The sequence below is a fragment of the Calidris pugnax genome, unplaced genomic scaffold (genome assembly GCF_001431845.1).
Source record: "Calidris pugnax isolate Ruff unplaced genomic scaffold, ASM143184v1 scaffold13, whole genome shotgun sequence".
NCBI classification, from domain to species: Eukaryota; Metazoa; Chordata; class Aves; order Charadriiformes; family Scolopacidae; genus Calidris; species Calidris pugnax.
This window is the reverse complement of record NW_015090810.1, coordinates 4,399,229-4,424,728: the sequence shown is the minus strand read 5'-3', so window position 1 is coordinate 4,424,728 and position 25,500 is coordinate 4,399,229. Positions and strand designations below refer to the sequence as shown.

Sequence of the window (25,500 nt, the reverse complement as noted above, 5' to 3'; positions counted from 1 at the left end):
AAGAGGGAGCTGCCTCTAAGGCTCTGACTTAGATGACTAAAATAATCTGAGGAACCTGATGTGATACTACCTGTTGGAACCTCACTGTGTCCAAATGATATCACACTTGTCTACAACCTATGTAGAGCCCTCTCCTCCCTATTTTGTCACTTGGTTCTTCCAGTTTTCTCTTGCTTTTGTTTTAGTGTATGAAAATCTCTTATTTATCTTTTGACAGATAATGCTTTATTTTCCCTTCAGCTTGTTTTCATAGAATTTATTTCATACTGGCTTTGTTAATATTGCTGTACTTAAGATATATACTGTCTCCCCGGGGCATTAGTTGTATCTACTTTCCAAGTAATATTGTGTATATAATCCCACTGAATTGCAATTATATCCAACAATCAAAATTCATGAATCTGTACAGTTGCTGCCTTCTAACTACACATTTCATTCTTCATTATGAAACTTTTGGCAATATAACTGGCAGCCTGTAATCAGCTGGAGTGCAGGAATTTTGAAGTGTGGGGACTGTGAGAAATAATCTGTGAAGCCATGGCACAGGTTGGCTTGTTTTGATCACTGTGGGAGAATCATGGGATGGCAAAAGCTTAAGGAGGTGGACATGGGACAGCCACACGCAGAATAGGTAAATTGATTATTTTTGGAAGTGATACTCAGTCGAAGTTCAGAAATATATAGCACCAAGAACAATTTCAGGAATTAAAAGAGCAGGTTACATAATACCAAAATAGTAATAATTTAGGCAGATAGGAGCTGGGTGACCAAGTATGGGGTGTGAAAGAGAAGAAAGCTTACTCTCTGTGTGCCGGCAGGCCATTGTGGGGAGTGCATCCATAGTCTCTCTGTGCTCCTCTCCCTCTAGACTGTCCTCTGGGTGGTAGGCGTATACATAGACTAATAATTACTAAAAGATTTAATAAAGACATAACCTCCTTATTCTACTCTCGGTTCATCACATGGTGTCTTTAACTTTCTTCAAAGTTAGACAGAATCACCTTTTAGGAAGCATGCCTTTGTCAGAAGCAGGTATTTTGGTTCCAAAATACCCAGTTCATCCAGGTAGTTTCCTTTTTGCCTTAAGTATTTTGCAGGAGATTAGACTCTGTATGTTCTCCCCTGCTCTTTAATTTAAAAATGCTCAAAATTAAATTATCATTATCTTTTTTCATTTATAGAATAAGAATATTCTGTTAAACCAAATGGTCCTCTAGAGTTTCTGAGGCTGTATGAGCATGTGCACTCAGGAAGCTTTACAAAGAGCCAAGGCAGGCACGCAGAGATGGCAGATGCTTTATCAAGAGGTGAAACGTAGCACAGAAGGAGCACAGAGAGCTGGGCTGGGGCTTTCCTCAGCAGGACCGACCGGCCCATGTTGCTTCCCAAAGAGTTCCCCATGTAAAATTAATCTGCTAAAATATTAGCATGTGAATATTACAGCTTATGAACCGATACTCTTGCTGAATAACTTTCCATAACTAATGCCGACACATTGAATGGTTTTCGATACTCCTGTAAAAAAACCCTACTTCTGAAATGTGATTTTATCAAATGGTTGGTATATTATTAGATCAATGAAGTCAGTTATACATTCCAACATAATAGTATGTAAATTAAACTAAAAGTTAATTTTATATTTTCCCCGAGCAACAAAACCACATCCTGATAGAAATTGCATTTTAATTTTCTTTTGGTTGATCATATTATATTTTCTTTCTCCTGTTACTTTACATACACGGTATAATTTCATAGTGCTTACGGCCTATATGCTAAATACTGTACTGAAACAGGGGGAACTATATTATTCTGTATATACTGACAAATCTCTTTGGTTAATGTGTGTTCAATAAAGTTAAAATAGCAAATGTTATTAAAAAAAGGGAAAAACACAATTAAAGTTATTAACGTTCTTTTCTTTGCTGGTGTTATGCACGTGCCACTTTTTTTTCTTTCCTCTAAAAATATAGTTTTATTGAAATAAGACAGGAAGAAAAAGACTATAGCAGTAAAGATATTTGTTTCAGTGCAGTCTCAAATGATGAGAGAACCTATTTCTTTTTTTGGGCAGTTGAGAGAGTATCAAATGCTGTTCTCTTTTTTTCAGTTAAACAGCAGCACTAAAGATAAAATAAAAGTTTAAGAATTAATAATTTTTCCTTCCTTTGCCAAGTGTCCTTCTACATTTTCAAAGGAATGTACCCAGAGGTGGAATTTTAAAAAAATTCCTGGTTTTTGGTCAGCTGTTTTTTTTACCACCATTTCACAGAACCGCAGTATTGTACTTCATAATTAGCTATATAATGAATCAAATTGGAATGAACCACTTGGGGAGCCTTTACCTAGAGACCTTGTAGTCCACATTGCCTCACTGGAGCATTGATTGGGACGGAAAGCACCTGTCCCCGTGTCGGTGGATGGTGTGTGTTCCAGGAGCCTCAGCCAATTGCCAGGTTTTTGCTCATTATCACTTTGGTGCTGTCAACCTCCTTAGGGCTGTAAGAATCCCAAACTGGCAGCTCTGTGTCCCCAGAGGGGTATCACTGGGCTGTGCTGGGGCCCCTAAGAGCTAATGAGCCAAATGGCATCTCTGCGTGAGGCTTTGTTGAGAGAGAGCGTTGGCCGGGCTGGTCACCTCCAGGCTGGCAGTCCTTCCCCCCTGTTTCTGCCTCGGGGCTGCCTCTTCCCTTTCTCTGACTCTAGTGCTGCCTTTCCCAGCTCTCCCAGATGTACCCAGTGACCATGGGGTGTTTATCACCCCAACCGTTGCTGTCAACCTGGGCCCCGATAGTGGTGGTTGTGGCTGTTCCTCCCTGCTTCAGCTCCACCTCAGAGCAGAGGTCTCTGGTGCCGACCCGCCGGCCCTGGCCTAAGCACGGCCACAGTGAGCATGTAGCCTTCTGGAGGGACACCTGCTGTCCCTTTGCTCCCACCCTCTTGCTGGTGTCCCCTTTCTGGTATCCCATTGCTGGCCCAGTCCACGCCGCTCCTCCTGGACGTCCCTGTCCATGCCGCGGCATCCCTCTTGCCCTCCAAAGCCGCTGGGTTTCGGGGCTGAGCCAAGCAGCTGTAATCTCTCCTGTCAGAAACTGGGCTGGACAGACCCCCATATGCATTTTGACCTCAGTAAGCTTGTGTGTGCTGCTTCTTACTGCTTAGGAGAAACTTTCTAGGATTAAAAAAAAAAAAAAAGCAAAAAACTAAATAATCTGTACATCTAATAAATCAATCCATTTTTTTCCACCCTCCCCCCAGATCACCTCAAAACACTTTCCCTTGGCTAACTTCAAGCCATCATTAGAAATTCTTCTTTTGCTAGATACTGTAAGTGGGGAAATCTTAAAGCAGGGGAGGGCTTTTCTCTTTGGAAAATAAGGGATGGGTATCAGGATTGCTTTTATGATTAGCACTTCCTCACGTCTTTACCTACTGAGTCACTGCTACAGCAACATAATATGTAATTATATATATTTTCAAGTGTCAAGGTTTCTCGTTTAAAGCTTAACTCAGTTTTAAATCCCTGTGGAAAGGGAAGGCCTTTAAAATAAATTCCAATCTTAATCATATTCATCATTATTAAAATTGGAAATAGGTTGAAATACTTAAGGTAAGTGAAATGAAAAAACTAATAAAGGGCATGAAACACACTGGAGAAATGGAAGAATAATTGCTAAAGATTAAGAAATCTAAAATGGCCAAACATGAAAAAGCCTTCATTTCCAATAAGCTTTTATTTAAAAGTTTTGCAATAGCTTAATTGAGTAAAAGGAGATTTTAAAAATGAATTGAATGTTAAGTGCAGCTGAGTGGTAAGAAGTATTTAGATACATTAAAACTTAAACTTGTCCTCTCTTTGGGCTTCAAGCATGATTTAGGCCTTGTCTGTTCTTGAGAGAGTTACTTCATCTGTCAGCAGGGAGGCAACATTGCTATTGTTGTTGCTATTATTAATAATTATTATCACTGTGGTAAAAGTAGTTTTCATAGTAAGTAGTGCCTAGGAGTAACAAGGTACTGTGCCTGAAGACAGCAGCTTTCTCAGTCTTGTACAGGCAGAAAAATGTAATCTAAACATGAAAGGAAGGACCTCTTAAAATATTTTGGTTTTAATTAAAAATTATAAATATACAATCAAAATGTTAGGCTTCTATTGTATCCTCCTTTTTTTTTTCTGTCAGTGAATGAAAGATGCCTTGGTGTGAATACTGCCTGACTATTGGAACATATTTGAGAGGTAGTTTTTGAGAGCTGTAGAGACCTCTAAGTCAGGCAGAGGAACATCATAAACCAGGAAGTTTAGGAAAATTGACTTTTTGTGTGGTGTACTGCACCAGAGGTGTTTGAATGGTGCACTTCACATTGCAGTCTGTGGGAGATAAATATTTAAGAAATTGAATCTAGTAATTTAATTTTTATTTCAGGGATTACTTACCTTGACCATGCTGGTTCAGCACTTTTCCCAGAGAGTCTACTTAAAGCTTTTACTGATGACCTCAGAAACAACGTTTATGGTAAGTGCAAAACAGGGTTCCCATTAGTCTTCTCAGGCTTCCATCTAAATAGATCAAAACTGTCCCTCTTAAGTTGTCGGAAGAGTAGTTCTGTGGGTTTTTTAACACTGCTATAGAGTAGTTGGAAGACTAGTGATTTTACAAAGAAGTCATAAACCCTTTGTGTCATCCCTAGCTTTGTTCTTTGGTGGCCAAGAACATGTCTGTGTTGGTGAAGAAGAAAAATCAAAGGGAGCATGACTCTGTTGCCCAAGGGCTAGGGCACCATGGTTGGGATAAACATATACAAGTAGCTCTGAGCACTGTTTGTTCAGTCTTTTTTTTAGCCTACAGAAAATGAAAACCCAATTTCTTATGCAAGGACCAGAATCCAGAACCACCCAGCTTCTCGGTGAGAATCATCACAGGGAGCTTATACTGTGGCTCAGTTTAGGCATTTCATTTAGAAGAAAGCTTAGCTTTCCAAGTGAGAGGCAGGGCATAGGTACTATATGTCTCCCAGACTATTACTTAGGTGTGTACTCAGAAAAAAGGATGTGTATCACCAAAGGAATCTTGCATATAAGAATGTGAGTAGAAACATCTACAGAATTGTGCAGTATCTGGGTGGAGTTTTAGCTATGGCAGCTGTGGACGTGGATACTTCAGCACCACCTACAAGTACTTCATCCCCAGGTCCTCTACTTAAACATCGCTTTCAAACATTTTTATCTAGTCGAGAACCTCTCACTGAATGTCCTTTTATACAAAGGCAGCAGCATCCATTGTTTAGGAAATATTGTTACTGGTTGAGACAATTTACACTAGAGTGATTCATGCTCAATCAGAAAAAAATAAATATACTGTACAGTATTATCTATGTATTTTGTGAGCACGCTTACTGAAGTAATCAAAATTTCTTACTGTGTACTGCTCTCTTTGGGTTATGTGTCCTTTTTGCTAGTTTTGTGTCTGTCTTGTACTACCAGATACATAGAGCAAAGTGATTCCTCACTGGGGAACTAGGTACCACTGCTTTAAAAGAAAACTGTGTTCACTCAAGCACTGGCACACTTGTGCTGATCACCTGAGAGAGCCACTTGAGAGTTCTGGGTAGTTTTCATTTTCAATGTGCCATTGTAATGTCATTTCCCCCTCTTTTGTTTCCTGAATGCTGTCAAGGCCAGGATCCGGAGTGTGGATTTAAGTTGCACTACGAAATAGATGTTCTTGGGTTTTTTCTGTTATAACAAGATACATTGATTTGGTTACATTCAAAATCTCCTGTTCAATTGCCTGTCAGTGGTATTAAAATTAATGTTCTGTGACTACAGCCATTGTAAAGTGAAATGTATGCACTCTGATGTTCGTTATTTCAAACAACATTGGGCTCAACCCTTATAATAAGTACCATCTGTGGCAGAAAAAAATTAAATTTCTGAATCAATTGAGTGCATGTGAATAGAAATAGTGCTGCCAATTTGGAGCAATTTGCATAGTACCTATAATGCTGTGGGAGAACAAATCCTATCTTTTTAAATACTGCTTTCATCTAAAATGATAATGAGAGCTCTAGTGTGGTCAAATCTCTATTTTTTAAGTTACATTTCTGATACTCTGAGGGCAGTAAGTATTGTACAAAACGAGTTCATTTAATAGACACAGATGTGAGTGAAGGGGGAGTTTGACTTGCAGTTTGGCTTCTTGGTGATAATCCACAGGTCCAAAGAACTGCAGTTTAGCTGTTGCATGTGTAAATGAGGGAAAGGAATGTAAGTAAGAGAGATTCTCACTTCTAAATTGAGAATATTTGAATTGGAAATTACAGAAATGCAACATCAGACATGAAAAGTCTAGGTATTAGATTTTGGGTTTGAGCTCTAAATTTATTATTCTTTTTAGCGCCTTCGCTCAATAACTTTCAGCAGGGTGATTTTGAAATTTTAAAAAGAGTGTAGCTAATATTGCAGCCTACTGCAAAACTGTTTTAAATATAGCAATTTTCTTCTTGTTCTCTTTTCAAACTGTTAAGCATTTACTAATAGAAAAGAATGCTGTGCCTGTGTGGATATTGCTGTAATTTTTTTGCTTAAGAAGATAACTTTGTGCCCTTTTTATGTGCTGTCTTAATTGTTAATACATGCCTATGCCGAGCTGTGCTATGGTGGCTACTAATTTTGCACTAAATTTTATATTTTCATGAGCTACTTGAATTTCAGAGACTAAGAAAAGCAGGGCTAGTCCTGGTGTCCAATCATGAATATCTGTTGCCTCCAGATGCTGTCTCTTCTAAATCACTTTTTAGCTACTGCGCAAATATATTTATGAATGTGCATTCTACATGTAGTTTTTCCTAGTAAATCTGTGCATATGCAGTTGCATTTTCTTTTTAAGGGAACTGCCTAAGTATTCGTAAGAGATCCAGCTGAAGTTTCAAGGTCTGTCATAACTGCTTTTTTCTGTTATACGTCCCTTCTCTTAACTAACTGCTCTAAGGAGCTTCAGGGCATTGCTGTGAAGTATACGTTAAATCTTTCTTTGTCATCTTTTCAGGCTGGCTTGGTATAATACTTTGATAAAAGAAAAAATTAATAGAAAAATTGTGATTAATGATTAACTTCTGTATCTCTGCTGTCTCCTAGGCAACCCTCATAGTCAGAATATCAGCAGCAAGCTGACACATGACACAATCGAGCATGTCCGATACAGGTAGAGTAATTGTTCTTTCAGATTTTGTATGATGTACTTCATAGTTTTCATTTTGATTAGGCCTGTGCTGTTTTGATGACTTTGATGTGATGTCATTTTCTGAGGATCATCTGTCACACCTAAAGAAAACACCTCACTTTTAAAGTACTTGGACAGTCAAATGTTGGACAGTCAGTTCTTTTTCTCCCAGATGCCCCAGTTCTCAAAGTTCTGTAGTTAAATTAGTGCTGTAATATAAGTCTACAGTTTTAATTAAGATATAGAAGTTGAAATCTCAAAAGCTATTATTAGTAAGATGGTATGCTAAGATAGAAAGGTGGAACTAAGTGCAAGGACACGGTTAAAATTCAGATTAAATTAAACAGGGCGTAATGGCTTGTGAGACTTTATAAAAACCTTATGGGAATGTGTACATGGTTTTACAGCAGGTACTTACTACTGTTGGAGTAATAAAATACCTTTTAAAGTAGTTTAGTGTAATTTTTAAGAGCAAAAAGAAAAAGAAAAGGTAAATTTGAGTGTTTGGGCTTCTGGATATAGGCCAGAAAGTGAACTGAATCTCTAAATAAAGGTGTCTCCCTGAAAGTTCAGGAAAGCATGTGCTGAAAGTACACTTCTTGCCATTCGTTTACACTGTGAAGAAATATCCAACTTAGGTACTTAGTTGTTGGTTTTAGAGGTAACTCTTGCCATTTTATAAAATATAACTTTACTGAAGGATATGTATACTTTGAGTTTATTTGCCTGCTTTTAATGGCCCTCTGTGCAAGGAAAGAAGTGTCATGGATTCTCTTTGTTTTATCATCGTCCTTAAGAGCAAAGAGTTCTCCAAAACACACCACAGAATTCAGATCAATAACAATGGGACTATAGCTTTTTCGTGTTCATAGTTGTAATGAAGAATATCTGCCTTGCAGCTTTCTGCTGTTTTTTTTTTCTGACTGCACTTTTATAAGGGTGTAAAAAACCAAGTTTTCTAGCTGGCTATAACCTTCCCCCCACCCCACACCCCCTCTGCCACCAAGTTTCTGGAGAAAGTATTTATTTTTGCTTCTTCCACTGCCCTCTCTTACACTGTACAAGATGATAAGCGATTAATGTAAGGCCAAATGAAATGAAAGTGGATATTCCTATCTATGAGGAACAGCTGTTTTCAAAACCAGACATGTATAGCCAGGTACAGCAATACCTACAGCCCTGCAGAGTCTCCTGAGCGTACCTGTGTGCTCACATGCAGTGTTAACATTCTGGTTTCCATTTACGCTCAGTGATATTTCAATGTTGCCATTTAATCGTTCTTCTTATGAAGGCACAGTAGAAAGTGTAGCTCTTTCTAGAGTAATTACTATTGTACTCTGTGTTCTTCATTGTTAGGGAGTAAGGGAATAGACTTCCACCGTGTAACATAAATTACTTTAAAAGACCTGACATCTTCAGCTTGTTTTATTTTGGATCCTGCTTTAAAAAAGCGTGAGACTTTTATAAGAGCAGAATTGGAGATGGCAAGAACCGTACCGGTGTTTGTAGTGTTGGGGTTTGGTTTGGGTTTTTTTTGTTTGGTGGGTTGTTTTCTTTTTTGTTTGTTTTTTTTTAAAGTCCTCTGCATCCAGATGAACATTTTCAGTATTACACCTAATAGAATTTGTCATCTATCCCTATAGAAATTCAACCATTATTCCCCAATAAAAATTTAAAAAGCATAGTCATCAAAAAGGCGTAGTCATAAAAATTCAGGAAGAAAATGCCCAAAAACCACTGTCAGTAAGTCATCTATCTAAAAGGCAATAAAAGTATATTAAAAATCTATAGCTCCATGCCATTGCAGCTAATCAAAATAAGCAATATGATGAGGAGACAGCTCTGTCCTGCATCAAAGCACATACACTGGATTTCCTCAGTGAAAAAATAATTCAGTGGGTAGTTTCAGAAATCTTAAAATGAACTGCTTGCTTATAATTATGCTTTTCCCACATGGCTGCAGCCAGAAGTTTGGCTTGGGGTCATATATGATATGGGATATATGATTGTCTTGGGGTCAAAAACTGAAAAAAAGCCATACTGGGGAGGGACTCTGGTAAAGAGAGTGTTGCGATAAGATGAGGGGTAATGGTAGGAACTGATAGAGGGTAGAATCAGACTAGGTATTAGGACAAAATTCTTCACCCTGAGGGTGGTGAGACACTGGAGCAGGTTGCCCAGAGAAGTTGTGGATGCTGCATCCCTGGAAGTGTTCAAGGCCAGGTCGGACAGGGCTTTGAGCAACCTGGTCTCATGGGAGGTGTTCCTGCCCATGGTGGGTTGGAACTTGATCTTTGAAGTCCCTTCCAACTCTAACCATTCTATGATTCTATGATTTTTATTTTTAATTTGAATTTCTGATGAGATGACACAAGTGACTAATTAAAAATAAACACAAAGCTTAGTTTCTGATTTATATTTGTCAATATTGGTGATAGCAGCACCAGAATAGACTTTCCTAATCTGGCAGTGTACATTGTTCCACAGTCCAAAGCTATATGATTTGGTTTTGCCTTCATATTTTTTTGACAGACAGAAACCACTCTTAGAACATGGATTTGCAAGAAAATAACATAAATAATTAAATATTTGAATCAATGGATGTTTTCTATGATTTACAAAATTACAATAATCAAAGCAGCTTACTTCTTGACCAACTCAAGTACAATAAGAGTAAAAATAACTATTTTATTCTTAAAAGCATTGCTTCTTTTTACTTGAACTACTGAGAGATTTTTAACATTGTGTGTATCTCAACATTAACCATGAGTGACACTGAGAAGAGGAAGTAAGAGCTGTAATAAACCTTACCTAAATGTATTAAATGTATGCATCAAAAGATTATAGATCCTTTTTATGACTTTGCTTACGGATGTGTGGAAATGCCATTGCTCCATTTCCATACAGCTAAAGAACATGAGTGCGGTATCTCCTTACGATGCTGCAGAGATAATGCAACTCAGAAATTCATTACATTGAGTATTAAATAACCCTTTTCCCATGTGCAGGCATTTTACGATACTAGCTTTCTGAATATTTTAAAATATTGTCCTTGTAGATCTTACACTTGCAATATCAAATAGTGCAGCAGCATCTTCTAACCAGAGCCAGACTGAAGTTTTAGTGTTGTTTTATGTTTGTGGTGTGTTTAAGATATGCAACAGGATGCCTTTTTCATTTAAACACAGTGTTGTTGAATTTTATAGAGTTCTGATGTTCATCCTTGAACTTTCAGGTACTATGAAATATTAAACTTAAATATACTTTGGGAATTCAAGTGTATATTTAAAAAAAAAAGGCAAGAAATTTCAGCTAAGATTTCAGCACCAGGCATCTCCTAGACTCTGCCAGTTAAGTGTATTATAGAATTTTCTCACTGAAGCTAAAAGGATTTGGCATTGACCTAAATGGGATCAAGTTTAAATATAGAACCAAAATGTGTATTTCTATAAAGGCCTCTCTCAAAAAATATGCCATCTAAGTGAACTGTAAGAGGAGGATAATCTCTGTGGGCCTGCATATATGATGGAAAAAAGGTGCAGTGGTCATGCACAAAATGAATGTAAATGGCTTAGTATTTTAGAAAAATATTTGCTTCTGTGGTAAAACACAGGTAGTACTGGATTTTGCTAAGGAAGCAGTCTTATAAATGCTGTTTATAATTTCATTTACATTGTATTTCTAGAGATCATTCCATGATAGCAAGGTATAGCTTCACATTCCTTCTATGAGCATTGTGCCTTGCTTACGAAATAAATTTCCATTCTGGGTCTTTTGGGTTTTTTTTAGATTATCACATGTTCTGACATAGTGCTATGCGCAAGATAAGAATTTTTTCTTTATTCCCAGGTTTAAGTAGTTCTGTGTCTGAAAACAGTAATACTAGAACTGATATATACATGAAAATTGGTTGACCTTTCCTACACAGTAAGAGATGGTAGATAGAGTATCTGCTTAGTATTGATTTGTCCTTTGCAAAGGTCATCGATGGGAGACTGTACGGATGAGTGACATCTGAGTGCTGCATCCTGTCCTCCTTAATGATACCGATCAACTTGAAAACCTTGTTTCAAAACTGGGATGGTTCAGCCCTTTTGCATGCTTGTTTTATAACGCCATGTGCAAATCCTCATCCCACTGCTCAGCTGCCCGGGCAGCTCTGAAATACCACAGTTGGTGAAGTCTAGCAAAAAGAGACAGTGCTCGCTGGGGTGACTGTACATGACAAATGGGAGAAGCATTAGAAGATAATTATGAATAATGGATAGGGTGTTTTTTGAAGAGCTTCATAATAGGCAAGAGGGGTGATCTTTTTCCTCATGGTTCATGAAATGATTTTACGTAGGCGTGCAATGAAACAACCCCACAGTGAGCTCGCTGATAACTCGACTGTGCTCCATTATGCACTGAGCGACAACAGACCAATGGCTCTGGTGCAGATTACAGAATCACAGAATCTTCTAGGTTGGAAGGGACCTTAAAGATCATCTTGTCCAACCGTCAACCTAACTGACAAAAATAGACACCCACACAACAAACAAGGAGCATCATCACTAAACCATGCCTCCCAGCACTACATCAACCCGTCTTTTGAACACCTCCAGGCATGGTGCCTCAACCTCCTCCCTGGGCAGCCCATTCCAATGCCTGATAACCCTTTCAGTGAAAAAATTTTACCTAATATCCAGCCTGAACCTACCCTGGCGCAACTTGAGGCCATTTCCTCTTGTCCTGTAGCCTGTGACTTGAGAACAGAGAACGACCCCCACCTCTCTACACCCTCCTTTCAGGGAGTTGGAGAGAGCAATAAGGTCTCCCCTCAGCCTCCTCTTCTCCAGGCTGAATACCCCCAGCTCCCTCAGCCTCTCCTCATAAGCCTTATTCTCTAGACCCCTCACCATCTTTGTCGCCCTTCTCTGGACCTGCTCCAGCACCTCAATGTCTTTTTTATGGTAGGGGGCCCAAAACTGGACACAGTACTCAAGGTGAGGCCTCACCAGTGCCGAGTACAGGGGGACAATCCCCTCTCGGGCCCTACTCGCCACGCTGTTCCTGATACAGGCCAGGATGCTGTTGGCTTTCTTGGCCACCTGGGCACACTGCTGGCTCATGTTTAGCTGACTGTCCCCCAACACTCCCAGGTCCTTTTCTGCCAGGCAGCTCTCCAGCCACTCTGCCCCCAGCCTGTAGTGCTGCAGGGGGTTGTTGTGACCGAAGTGCAGGACTTGGCACTTGGGCTTGTTAAACCTCATCCCGTTGGTCTCAGCCCATCGATCCAGCCTGTCCAGATCCCTCTGCAAAGCCTCTCTACCCTCCAGCAGATCAACACTGCCACCCAGCTTGGTGTCGTCTGTGAACTTACTGAGGGTGCACTCGATGCCCTCGTCCAGATCATTGATAAAGATGTTAAAGAGAATTGGCCCCAGTACTGAGCCCTGTGGGACACCACTCGTGACTGGACGCCAGCTGGATTTAACTCCATTCACCACCACTCTCTGGGCCCGGCCCTCCAGCCAGTTTTTAACCCAGCAGAGGGTATTCCCATCCAAGCCATGGGCAGCCAGTTTCTCCAGGAGGATACTGTGGGAGACTGTATCAAAGCCTTTGCTGAAGTCCAGATCAACAACATCCACAAGATGCAAGATGCTCCTTGCTTTCTCCTGGCTGCACCTAGCCTTTTATGCAACTGTGAGAACCCTTTGTTGTTTTTTCTTCTTCTTAGTATAAAAAGAAAAAAGCTAGTGGTATGGATAGCAAACTTAAAATGAAGACAAAGGACTCAACTTTATAAATAGTTGTTTCTAGGAGTCAATCCATTCTTTGGTTGGTCTACTCTTTGCAATCCCATGCAAGGTAGTAAAAAAGATTCTGGACAGGGTAATAGGTATACTGTTGTTTTTTAATGAGTTAGGAGACTGGTTTGAGAACCAATGAAATCAGTCTGGTTTACTTTGGAACTGTGCTCTTGGACTTTAATCTCTGTTTTAATAAATTCATTACCCATTAACTTGATAAATTGAAGCTTTAGAAAGGAATTGGCTAATAATGTCTGATAATCTTCCGGTAGTCACCTTTATAACTTCATGGTTTGTATGAAGAGATTGCAGTAAATAAAATTTGTACATTCACGGTCATGCCCTTTGTTGCAACGAGAGCCAAATCTGGGATGCATCATTTATTGAAAGAAATAAATATTTCAGTAATATAAATTAAGATCTGGAGGTCAAGATTACTACTTTATGAACACAAAGAATGAAATGCTTCTGGGCAACTCTGAGTTTAATTTGTATGGGTGGTTAGCGGGTGTTTTGCAAAGAGGACTGAAAAAGGGTGGACACGACCTTTAATTTTTTCCCTTTCCAATTCAGAAAATAACCTCAGTAACCTACTTTTATAATATGGCTGTGACAAAGAAGCAAGGGAGAATGAGTTTAAAAGTGATCTTGCTGTGTCATTGCTTTCTAAATAACGTTCAGTGTAGGGAGAGTGGTACAGGCTTACTTGGATTCAGGCCACCATGTTTGTGTTTTTTAAATGCACACAGCCTGGCTCTCTCCTCAGCTGCTCTTTTGGCAGGGACCTGGTGGCCTCTGTGTCCATGGAGAAGCTTGTGAGAGGGCACCTGAGCTGATGGATGAGATATTCCAATTGGAACATAATATATTAATAAAAATAGTGAAATTTCCCCAATGCAAATTCTGTTTTTCCCTTCTCTTTATTTATTCTCTTTGCCTCTTTCAGGGTTTACATGGAAGCTTTTTTCCCTGCCTAGGCTGTACAATACATGTAGAAGAAATGCAGGGTTCCTTCTTTCTCCGGATTTGCAGTTGTTTTCTAAGAAGTGTATAGTGAGACACCGGTCTGTGACTCTTCCTGTGATAGGTGTTGCCCTGGTTGTTTAGTGAGTAGTAAAATAGTCCTGTTTAGCTGCTGGGAACCCAAGCAATCCCTTTCCCGGCCCCAAGGGAATCTGACAACCTCATTACTGGCTCAGATGATTATTTGGTTTTTTAAGTAAGGCTTTTGAAAGACTGGATATTTAGCACAAAAATACTTTCTGCCATCCCCTGTGTGCACCTGTTGAGCCTGACAATTTTGTTTTGCCTTCAGTGCATTTCTGTTTCTCAGTGTAAGTTATGTAGCATTGAAGAGGTGCTCCATTTTTTTCAAGTCAAGTTAAGAAATTTTGAATGCTGTCTTGAGTTATGTGTGTTGTCTAAAATTCAGCTGGTATTTTTTCTCATGTCTAATTCTTTTGAAGATTGCAGACACTTTCTGTTTTGCTCCACCATCTGAAACTTACTGATCCTCTACCAGGAAGCGCATGACCGATGAAAGTTTAACCTATGCAGTTTATATTTTCTGTTATATTTAACATCATAACCCTGGAAAAGACTAATGCATCTATGTTTTTAGAAGCACAGAGATAATTTATTACTGCACAATTTTAAGTAGTCTCTAATAATCTTTCCGTGAAGTTAGCAAATGCAGCATCAAGCTCCATTTTGAATCTTATTAATTACACTTGTAAAGCAATCTGAATACTTCATCTGTTGTTATAATTAAGTTGTTGAAGAGACTCTACAGCATTCCCAAGGGCTTCTCTGGTGGCATCTGTGGCTCAATGAATCTGAAATTCCTGGTATCACTGCTGCTGAAAGGCAGAACTTTTTGCAGTCATCCTTATATTTGCTACCTGAGCCTCACCTTACTGTAGTTTTAACCAGCAGACTTGAGTCCTTAAACAATCATCATTTGCATTGCGAATCTTTTTCCCATCCAAAAGCATATCAATTCTGACTCTACTTACTGTTCCTCAGCTCTTTGATACTGTCTTGATTTTTAGCACTTTAAACACTGATATCCACTGAAATGGTTATCATTGTGAAAAGGGGCTAGCTAGTTTATGGTGTATTATTTACATTTTGAAAATATATATATATATTTTTCTAAACTACTGGTGAACTTCTAACCTCCTGAATGTAGAGATGTATTCAGGAACATCCATTATTTTTTCTCCAGAAGCAGCTATGAACGGAACATAGTGGCAGCTTTGGGGACAGGTGACTGCAGTGTTTGAGCAATTTCATTTTATTTTTTTTCTCTCAGTTTTGATGTAGCCTGAGAATTATCTTCTATCCCTGTTACATCAAGTATAACTGCATCTGCCTTCTCATCTCTAATAATGCCATTGGCTTTTATGCGTTGTTCTAGAAAATCTGTAGCTCATCCAGTCTTCTTACAGACAGAGCAAACACATTTGCTTTGCCACACAATGGCACATGCTTTTAACTCTCTCTGATGAGAGGGTTATTTACAGCACCCTTCTAGATGTTGTAGTCCTAACACTGGGGTTTTTTTCTCTTTTGCTGCCCTCTGCAACCTTGCTGAAATTCTCAGTTAATATCTCACACCTGTTAGTGGTTGTAGCCTTTTTATCTCCCTCAGCACCGAGAACCCCCTTGGCCACAAGCAGATGCCATCTAGCTGTGTTCATTAGATATATAATGGCTTTTTACCAAGGCCATTGCTTCCCTGATTTTTGCCACAGGAATGTTTAAATTTTCAGTGGGGAAGCTGTGCAGCTTCCAGGCTGCCCAGGTGATTTGTTAAACACCAGAGGGAGCAGAGACAGTGGGAGCATCGCAGCAGCAGCAGTGTTGAGCTGAAGAAACTGGGTAAGTAGAGCAGGGAGGATGGGCGGTGACTGATGTGGGGTAATGGTGCAAACTGGCCACCTTAGCTCAACCAGAGATGAAATGAGAGTGTGAAGGCACAGTAAGGGTTTTATGGTGCTAGGTTTCAGGACAGCCGAGTCATAAAGACCTCTCTGCTGGTATGGTTCAAGAGTATGGGAATGCACGTGACATTCAGGGGCTTTGTGTCTCATCTTCTGCTATTACATGGTATTTTTAATCTACTGTTGATGATCTCTCACCGCTGGGAGGAATAGAAAACTCTTTCCATTGCTTGATGAGAAGCCAGCGTCCTGTTGTTTCTATGCCAAAATTTTCTGTTACATGTAGGTTTTTGGGGTCTTTTCGAGGCTTAACCTCTTCTGGTGCATTTATGTAGATGAGTCCAGCCCTATTCTCTTGTTCTCATAAGTTAAACAAGATAAACTCCTCTAGATTCTACTTCCTCAATGTATTCTTCATTCCCCATTCCCATCCCATTGACCCTGTCTCTAAACTTGTTCTGGATTGCCTTTGTATTTCTGAAATGTGTAGGTGAAGTAGAATGGAGTCATTGAAATAGCTCTTGCAGTATGGCAATTGAGGGTGTGGCAATTGAGACAGAATAAAAGATTCTTTAAGTAGTGATGTGACCTGATCAAATGTTCTGGATGCTAGGAGAAGACAAAAATTATTGTAAAGATAAGGAAATGGCATGGGCATTTCAAATGAGTAGAGCAAACCTGCAGACAAGATGGATTTCCAGGATGAAAGGAAGCACTCTTTGTGGGGATTCTTCTAGAATGTAAAATTTATTGGAAGATGGTTCTTCCTGTTTGTTTTTGTTCTGAAATTTCATGTTAGGCTGGAAGTGATAATGTCCGTAAACTGGTTGATACTTATATGAATGGAGCAAAAATGAAAGACCATGAGATTTTGTATAGACAGGTATTGTGTAGGAAACCATGTTGACTTGAAGAAGAGAAAATTATTTAATTAACTTGATCCCTTTGAACATCTAGTTCTTTGAAGCTAAATGCACTATTTTTCATTGGTAGTTTGAAAATACGCAGCAAATGGGTATCTGAAACTCAGAACTTTGTAGCATATCCTGACAATATTGAGTTCCTTCTAACTTTCTTTATTCTTTCTTTTGTTTGTCTGATTTCATTGATTCAAGTTTCTCACTGGTTTTAACTTTCTACTTCTTATACGACGGTTGTAAGCAAAGATAGTGTCCTTGAAATTAAAGGGTGCCTTTAAGAAGCAACATAAGCCATGGTAAGATGTAGGAATATGAATGATAAATGAAGCAAGCCTTTGAACAGGCCCGTCTCCTTTCTATTAAGGTTAATAATGTCTAGTGAATCCAGGTTTAATTTGCTAGATTTTCTTATTATATTTGGTATGTTTCAAGGCAGAAGAAAATTGCATCATTAGTGTTACTGAGTGCCAGCTCAATAACATGTTTTTAATACTTTAGAATTTATTGTGAGCCTTTGGATGGTGAGACTGTTTAGAGGAGTAAGATGTGTATGCCTTGGATTTTATGAAGACTCCCTAGGCTTGCAATGAATCTGGAGTTCACAGTCAATAGTGTTCAAAAGAGCTTTTCAGCACTCAGGCGTTTCTCAACCTTTTCTTTTCATTTGTCTTTCTTTACCTTTTTTAAGGTGTTTAGTATTTCACTACATTCTTTGCACAATATCATGCGATAAAGGAGGTTTTAGAGATATAAATCACGTGTTTGGAAAATCTGTTCACAGACCAGATTTTTCTGACCCATGAGTAAACTAGCTATGAAAACAGTACTGTCTTGCAGGAAGCAAAAGAAAAACCACTAAAAGACCAAAGGTGATGAAAAACACTAAAACTGACCTCTGAGGGCTTATAAGAAAGATGGGGACAAACTTTTTAGCAGGGCCTGTTGCAATAGGACAAGAGGTAATGGCTTTAAACTAAAAGCGGGTAGATTTAGATTAGATATAAGGAAGAAATTTTTTACAGTAAGGGTGGTGAAACACATGAAGAGGTTACCTAGAGAGGTGGTAGATGCCCATGCCTGGAAACATTCAAGGCCAGGTTGGACGGGGCTCTGAGCAACCTGATCTAGTTGAAGATGTCCTACTCATTGCAAGGGAGTTGGACTAGATGACCTTTCAAGGTACCTTCCAACCTGAAATATTCTGTGATTTGATGATTAACATCGTATACACAGTTTAATTTGTGTCTTTAAGTAACATACTAGGGAAATGCTTCCTCCCCTGCAAAAAGTACTTATGGATGGTTTAGATCACTTGATTTTTATCTGCAATCGTGTAATGACACATTTACAGTAACCAGCCTGCCCTTCTAGCTCTTTGGGTTTTACTGTGCTTTGAAACTGGAGTAAGAAACTGTACAGACCTCTGAAGTATTGTGGCTGAGACAGTGTATGAAAGCAGTGACTGAGCCTGGATTATAACAGACCTCATAACTCTACTTGGTTGTGTTTCTCTGATGTAAATAGTGTGCTATAACAGGATGATTTCTGTATTACTGTCTATGACTGCAGCATAAACTTTGCCTGGCTTTATTTGTGATGAGTTAAATGTGTTGCGGTAATAGATTGAAAGAAGTTTGTAAATCTGTCATTAACAAGTTACCTTAGCCAAGGAAGAAGCCTGAACAACCGTGAAATAGGTGAGGTAACTAAACTTGCCTGGGCCAAAATGGGCAGGAGCAGTGTCTCTCCTCCCTCCCACCTGGCTGGCTGACATAGCTGCTCAGAGGAAAAAGGGAGGCCACCAATTTTCCAGTAGCACTTTCCAGCTGTCTTGAGTGGCTATCTCTGTAAATGGGATGCTGTTGCTTCTCTTCAAGTCTCCCTCTTTAATCTTTGAGTGGGAGGAAGTTTTACCATGTGCCAGTCTGGGCCATGTGCATTGTCTGGAGGCAGAGCACAAGGGTAAATTTCTGTCAGACAGTAAGAAATCCTTGCTCTGTGGAATATAGTCCTGTAATGAGTATAATATACTGCTTCATTTGTAGGAGGAAAATCAAATAACCTGATATGCTTTACAGACACAGGTACAAGCAAAAAAGCTCTGTAGTTTTTCAACACCTTGAGCCATACCTGTGAAAACTTAATCAAGGATGCACAATGTAGCTCACAGTAGCAGATCAAATGCAAAAGACTTCATCTGAAAAAGTGTAGAACATTCATGAGATGATCCCAGTTTATCTGACCATGTTTGCCTATTTAAACATCTAAATGGGATGGGATTGCTATAGCAAATAGTACTGGCATTTAGAGTTGGTAATGAACTTCAGAATGAGTTTGATGAAGTATGTGTTTAGTATAAATTGGAGTTAAGCTGCACTGCCAAAATGTGATATTGTAGGTGGTATTCTTAACAATGAAGTGCAAATGAATTTCTGCCTGCTTTTAATTAAATAAGCACACACTCCACTGAGTTTTGGAAATTTAATTCTCTTAATCTGAAGTCTCAGGCCCTGAACAGCTATTGTAATTTGAAAGATAGCGCTGATATGTTTCAAGGCTGTTTGTACTTAACAAAATACTCAGTGTTTTCTTTTGTAAATTTGGGGCCCTTTTGATTTCTTCAGGTGTTTTTTCTATTGTGTGAAAAAGGGCTAAGATAACCTTCTTCCTAGTTGTGGCCCATGAAAAGTCAGAGCTGTAGCCCTGAGTATCAACGAAAGGGCAAATGCATGTGGATTGTGGTGTTTCTTCTGAAGGGTTGCTGGTTGTGGTTGTCCCCTGTGGACAATGTGGTGAAGAATATTGTTGTATGTGAGGAAGGCTCACATAGCGATTCAGAGCCATCACAGGCTTTCCAGAGGGGGAAGGGATTGACCAAAAATTCTCGCTGGGAAGGTGCCCTGCTGTTTTTAAACAGCATGGCTTTCATAAGAGGCTGGAAAGCCAGGTGCTGAAGATGATCCTATGGACAGGTTATAAGGCTTGTAGGAGAATCCCCTGATAGTCTCCTACTAGAGGTAATAAATTTAGGCATACTAGTGCTAATTACTTCATTCTCAGTGTTGTGAGGAGATCTGCACAGCTGATGGAATGGAGGGGGGCGGGGAGGGATAACTTTCAACATTCATGTGATACTGTGCTTTGAATTATGTGCCTTTTGAGAGAAAAGAATATATGCTTCATCCTTTTCCACTGTCTCTAATTTCATTATCATATGATTCATGTTACTACAAATTAAAACAAAGAGGATGTAAAGTCATTTAAGAATGAGAAACACAATTTTATTTGATAAGGGTACATGATATAAAATAAAGTCTGGTTAATTAGCTAGTATGTAAAAAACGCTGATGTTTCTTGAGTTTTGTATAGTCAAATTTAAATGTTCTGATGATGGTTTTTGCATACAAAGACCTGCATTCAAACTGTTTCAGAACCACATGTAAGAGATGGCAGTCCTTTGGAAAATGTTTCTATGTGGCTTATGTGTTTTGTAGTCATCTCAGTTTTATTTTCACAGCCTGAAGTATTTTTTGACCTCCATTATAAGTAATTTGAAAACAGTGGCATATAAAATTTTTCTATGTCACTTCCTTGACTTTGATTTTCAAGTCTAATTGAGGTTTACTTGCAATGAATTTGAGCTCTCAAATCACTTAAGCCATTACTGTTAGCAGAAGCATTCTGCCTTCAGGGTGTACTTGTATTTCTACATTAGCAGAATGTGTTTTGTACCTGTACAGTGAAATTCCCCATATCAAACTCAAACAAGAGAAATGGAAATGAAATCCTCTTTTGCCCCATCTTTCTCAATGGGAGAATTTTGCTGGTGTGGCTGTATTGATTTGTTATTATATACCTGACCAATGTAGCAGCTATGGCAGTAGAATTAGGTAAATACGGAATTAAGCATTTGGGGAAGCTATATTCAACATAACTTTTCAAGAAATCAGAGTTATGGTGTGCAATTAACAGCTTAATGGACCTTTACCTCTTCTAGCAGCTCATTTTAAATGAGACAGATTGCTTGGCAATGTTTAATAAAAAGTTTGATTACATGCAGTGTGTAAAATGAAGACTGTAAAATTAAGCATATTCAGAAGTAATTTCTCTCCAGCACATGTGGGTCTCTAGAAGAAGAGAGCGTGTGTGAACTTGATAACTTAGAATATAATTACCAAGGTGCGAAGCATATTGTAAGTCATTTAAAATTTGTGAATGGCAGCTCTGTGGGAAGGTTCAATCACTGCAAAATGTAAACGTTGCTAAACTTGTTTTTACAACCACAGTGAAAGAAATCACCCCAGTGGTTTATTCTGCACAGCATACAGATCAGTGCCACTTTCTAGAAGGAAAAGAAAAACCAGCAAAATACAGTTTAACGAGCAGACTTATCCTTCATTCATTCTGATGTGACAAAGAGTTTGAAGACAGCTTTTAAGGGAGCTGTTGAGATGAGTTGTGACATAATTCATACTCTGTGTGCTTTGGTTGTGTGCTGTTACTCTCCCCATGGCCTCCTTCTATGCCTGTTCTGGAGATTAACCCTTGGTACTGGAGCCAGCAGACTGGAGCTGCTGATGACAGTCATTTTAAGTCCAGATGCTGGATGTGGCTCTGGAGCAGTGGAGACAAGCACATACACTCAGTGCCAGCTGTGACAAGGATGGGTAGTTCTTGGCAGGCAGTGGGGCAGGCAAATGGAGGTGGTCAAAACCATTGCTGCCAGACCCACAGCAGCTCATAATAATGGGTGTAGTGTGCAGGATGCCTAAGGTCCCTGCTAGGCTGGTGTCCTGTCTCTGAATGTGGGTATGTAAGATGAAGAGTACTCCCTTGGAACAAGCCCATAGGTCAGTGCTCTGAGGGAATGCTCAAATTGCTTGAGACTTGCACTGACTCGTGGATATGGGGCTAGAAAGTCCAGGATCCTGAGTATCACTTGGTAGAGATCAACTTTCAGAAGGTTTTACACCTGGGTGCGTAGTCCTCACCTGTCTTGAACGTTATTCCCGCTGTTAATGGTTTCAGAGGAATTGTGGTAGATGGTTTTTAGCTGTATGTAACTTTCCAGCTTTTGGGTCTAATACAAGCGTGTTGCCCAGGGAAAGTTACTGGTACAATCTGAAGAAGAAAATGAGAAACTTAAGCTCTTCCTAGCAAATTGTGAGGAGATCATTACTGTGTTATGCAACATTTTAGGGTCTGGTAGACCTATTAGAAAATGAATACATGTTCCTCTGCTGCATTGGTAGTCACACTGCCACTGAACTTCTGGAACCTGCAGTGTTTATAGTTTGATAGACGCAATCTGTTCTATGCTAATGGTATTACATTTACTTATTTATGTAGGTAATTTTAAATGGAGCCTCTCACCATTGTACTAGATGCTTTGCAGAAAAATTAAAAACATAAATTACATAAGCTACCTGCAGTGGGTACAGTAAACTAGGGTTGCCGATAAAAATGACCACCAAAGCACATAGCTGAGTTATCTGAAATAAAACTGAAGACAGAGAAAGGTATGCAAGTCAGGAGAGAAGCACTACTAGTCAGATGCAAAACTAAATAGTGGATTTCTTTTCTCTGTTCTAGATCCCAGCAGCAGTTTGTACCAGGCCAAAATGATTGATGAACTGGAAATAGTGTTCTAGTAAATTTAATCATGTCTTTTCTACATTTCTTGAATAAATGTTTCTTCCCTTCTCCTTAGCCACTCTGCTCTAGCTATTTGCTCACAGGTTTATCTGGTGATTTAATAACAACGCAACGGGATTGTAACATTTTCCTTATGCTACTGTGGGCAGGTGATATGACTACAGGAATGAGCTTTGCAAAGCAGAGCAGCATCGAATACAGAACCCTGTTTTGTGCTCTGTTACACCTATGTAGTCCCTGTGATGTGGCTAGAAGGCTGGTACTGTGAAGGGGGGGGGGAAAAAACCAAATTCAAATCTGTGGGTGGTAGGCTACTGAGGCAGAAAACTCTTTGGTATTTACATATGCGATTTTTCTATTTCTGTGGAGCAGACTGAGATGAGAGGCCCTAAAATAATCTCAAAACCCCAGAGGGTTCTTATACTCTTTTGCAGCTGCCATGATTTTATTTTTATTGCTTACATTTTCTCCACTCCCCTAGCCCACTCTTTAAACCCAACTTTTAGAAGAAATCCTGCTCGGCAAGTTTCTCAGCCAGTTTCTCAGCTTTTTCCTGATGAGCTGCAGATTTTAGGACTTTTTGACATTCTTTTCTCTCCTCTAGCTCCATTGCACAGAATAAGATTGACCTCATATTATTGTCCAGGGAAGAGTTATACTTCAAGGAGAAAAGACATACTGACATTCATCACCATTTTCTGCGATCTTAAATTTTTTCCTGCTTGTTTTCTATCTAAAGTATTATTTTCTCACTTCATAGGCAGCACTAGTTTTACCGGAATGTTCTAACTCCTCTGCCCCTCTTCAGTGATTTCACTGTCAGCTGCATCACTTCAAGACATATTTCCCATTTAAAAACAACTATATGAGCTCTTTTATGTCCTGATATTGCCTATGTAAAACAGATCTTCAAACTAGTCCTGCTGCTTCTGAAAAGCTGCTAGAAAAGCAACAGCCCTTAGGTTCTGGCCAGTTGCTTCCCTTAAAAAGATTTGAAAGTCATACTGTGGATATCAGAATATATATGTATGATGGCAGCAAACTTTAAAAAAAAAAAATATATCCTTCCTTGAATAAACTGCTAAGCAAATAATAACAAAACAAACCCAAACCCCAGAACAGAATTTAAGATTTCTACATCTTTGCCTCTGTGGGACTTTGGTCCTGCAGCTGGGTCTGTGTCTTATGTCTGTGCAAAGACTTGGTGCTCTCTTGTCGACAAGAGGAAGGCTCCTTGCACTGACTGTGGGTGTTAAAGCCCACATCTGGGATGTACACTCCCGAGAGGAAAGCTGACGTGGTAGGTGTAAATACCGGGAGGCTTGCAGTATCTCCCTTTTCATTTTTGAAAGTTTTTTGGATTGATGGTACTAGTGAAGAGTGCAGTAGGTTTGTTAGTAGGCTCGAATGTGCATTTTCCTTGACTGTCTGGTGCTCATGTGTGGCTTGGCTCTTGATAGATAGCATCCTTCATACCAGCAGCCTGCTCACTTTTCTCCACCAGAGGTACTTATTTGGGTGTATTTCAACTGCAACTGGTAAACCCAGCATCTGGTTTTCCCTGTACTAAAGGTCTCTGAGTCCTCTTTCCATCAGTAACACACTGATCTGAAATTTGACAGCACCCTCAGGAGGAGCTTGAGGTAGAGATGCTACCAGAGGTTGTGTCATGACAAAGTTACTCCCCGTTCCTCCTAAGAGGCTAAAATTATCACTGGGGTTTGGTTTTAGATCTTCTGTGAGTTTTTATAGTGACAATTTGCTTGTAACAACGGGACAGAGAAGTTGCACCAACAATAGAGAGTTCAGTTTAGATAATTGGAGGGAAGAGAATGCATGAAATAGAAAAATATAAAGTAGATCCTATGTATGCATGTCTAGTGGAAGTCACAAAAATATTTTCCTAAGCAGTCTCTTCTGCCTGATTTGGGCCAGGAGTTTGAAACTTCATTTTTTCCCTGAGGATGCCACTAAACACTGGTCAAAAGACTTGGTCCATAAAGCTAGAGAGACCGCACTGCTGTAAGTGGCCTCTAGTTTCTTTTGATAACTCGTGTTCAGTTGTCAGACAGTTTATGTACCCACTGCAGTTTGTACGTGCTTTAAGAGGTGGGGTGGGCTATTTCATTTAACTTTTGCACTGAAATCAGTGCAGGTATTATGCAGTGGATTGTCTCCCAGACTGCGTGGGGATGTGTTGCCAGTACCAAATATATACTAATATCCTTTTCCTTTGGTCTCCTTATCTTTCATAAGCGCCATGAAGCAAGAAGGTGCTTCCTTTTGTAGGAGAGCTGAAGCATAAGAGATGTTATACATTATAATAATAAATAATCCTATTTAAATGAAAATGGCTTGTTATTACCATAACCAAGAAAGAAAGCAGCACAACATGACAAATGAATGTGCAACTATAAGCATTATCTGAATGTACTTTCACTTCTTTGTTCCTGTACAATATTTGAGTTGATTTGGGCAAGGAAGAAGATGGGGAATATTTAGCCTTGTGGAACACCTGGAAACTTGCTACCATCTGAAGCATGCCAAAGTCAACCTCCTAAAACCTTCTTAGAATGTTTTCTGGGAGCCACAGAGAGTTGTGGAGATAGTGGTTGGAGAATCCTGCCATTTTCAAAGAGGGTTTTCCAGAGTAACAGGAAGACAATTCCATCAAAAGCAAGGATATGCTGCTTTCTTCTGCTTACAGAATTCAAAGATGGGGGATTGGAGGAATCCTGTAGTTTTCCAAAAGCTGTTCTTTGTTCATTACTGAATCTCATACAGTTTTTGCATTGTTAGGGTTTACGTTTCAGTGACAGAAACTATTTTAACATTACTATTGCCAAAATCTCTGCTATGCTTAAAGTCACATATGGTGGAGGACAGACAGTCCTTGATTCAAACAACTTAGCATTCCCTTAACACTCGATGTTTTAAGGTAGACAGTGACAGAAGAGGGCAGATCCTG

The 25,500-nt window shown here is 39.4% G+C and overlaps 1 protein-coding gene across 1 annotated transcript in view; it reads left to right on the top strand.

Moving 5' to 3' along the window:
* The window catches only part of MOCOS (molybdenum cofactor sulfurase), a 206,320-nt gene that overhangs the window by 15,224 nt on the left and 165,596 nt on the right, over positions 1-25,500 (top strand). The window contains exons 3-4 of the mRNA XM_014938434.1: positions 4,422-4,511; positions 7,133-7,199. Coding sequence (XP_014793920.1) covers positions 4,422-4,511; positions 7,133-7,199 — 157 coding nt within the window. The remainder of the gene's footprint in view (positions 1-4,421; positions 4,512-7,132; positions 7,200-25,500) is intronic.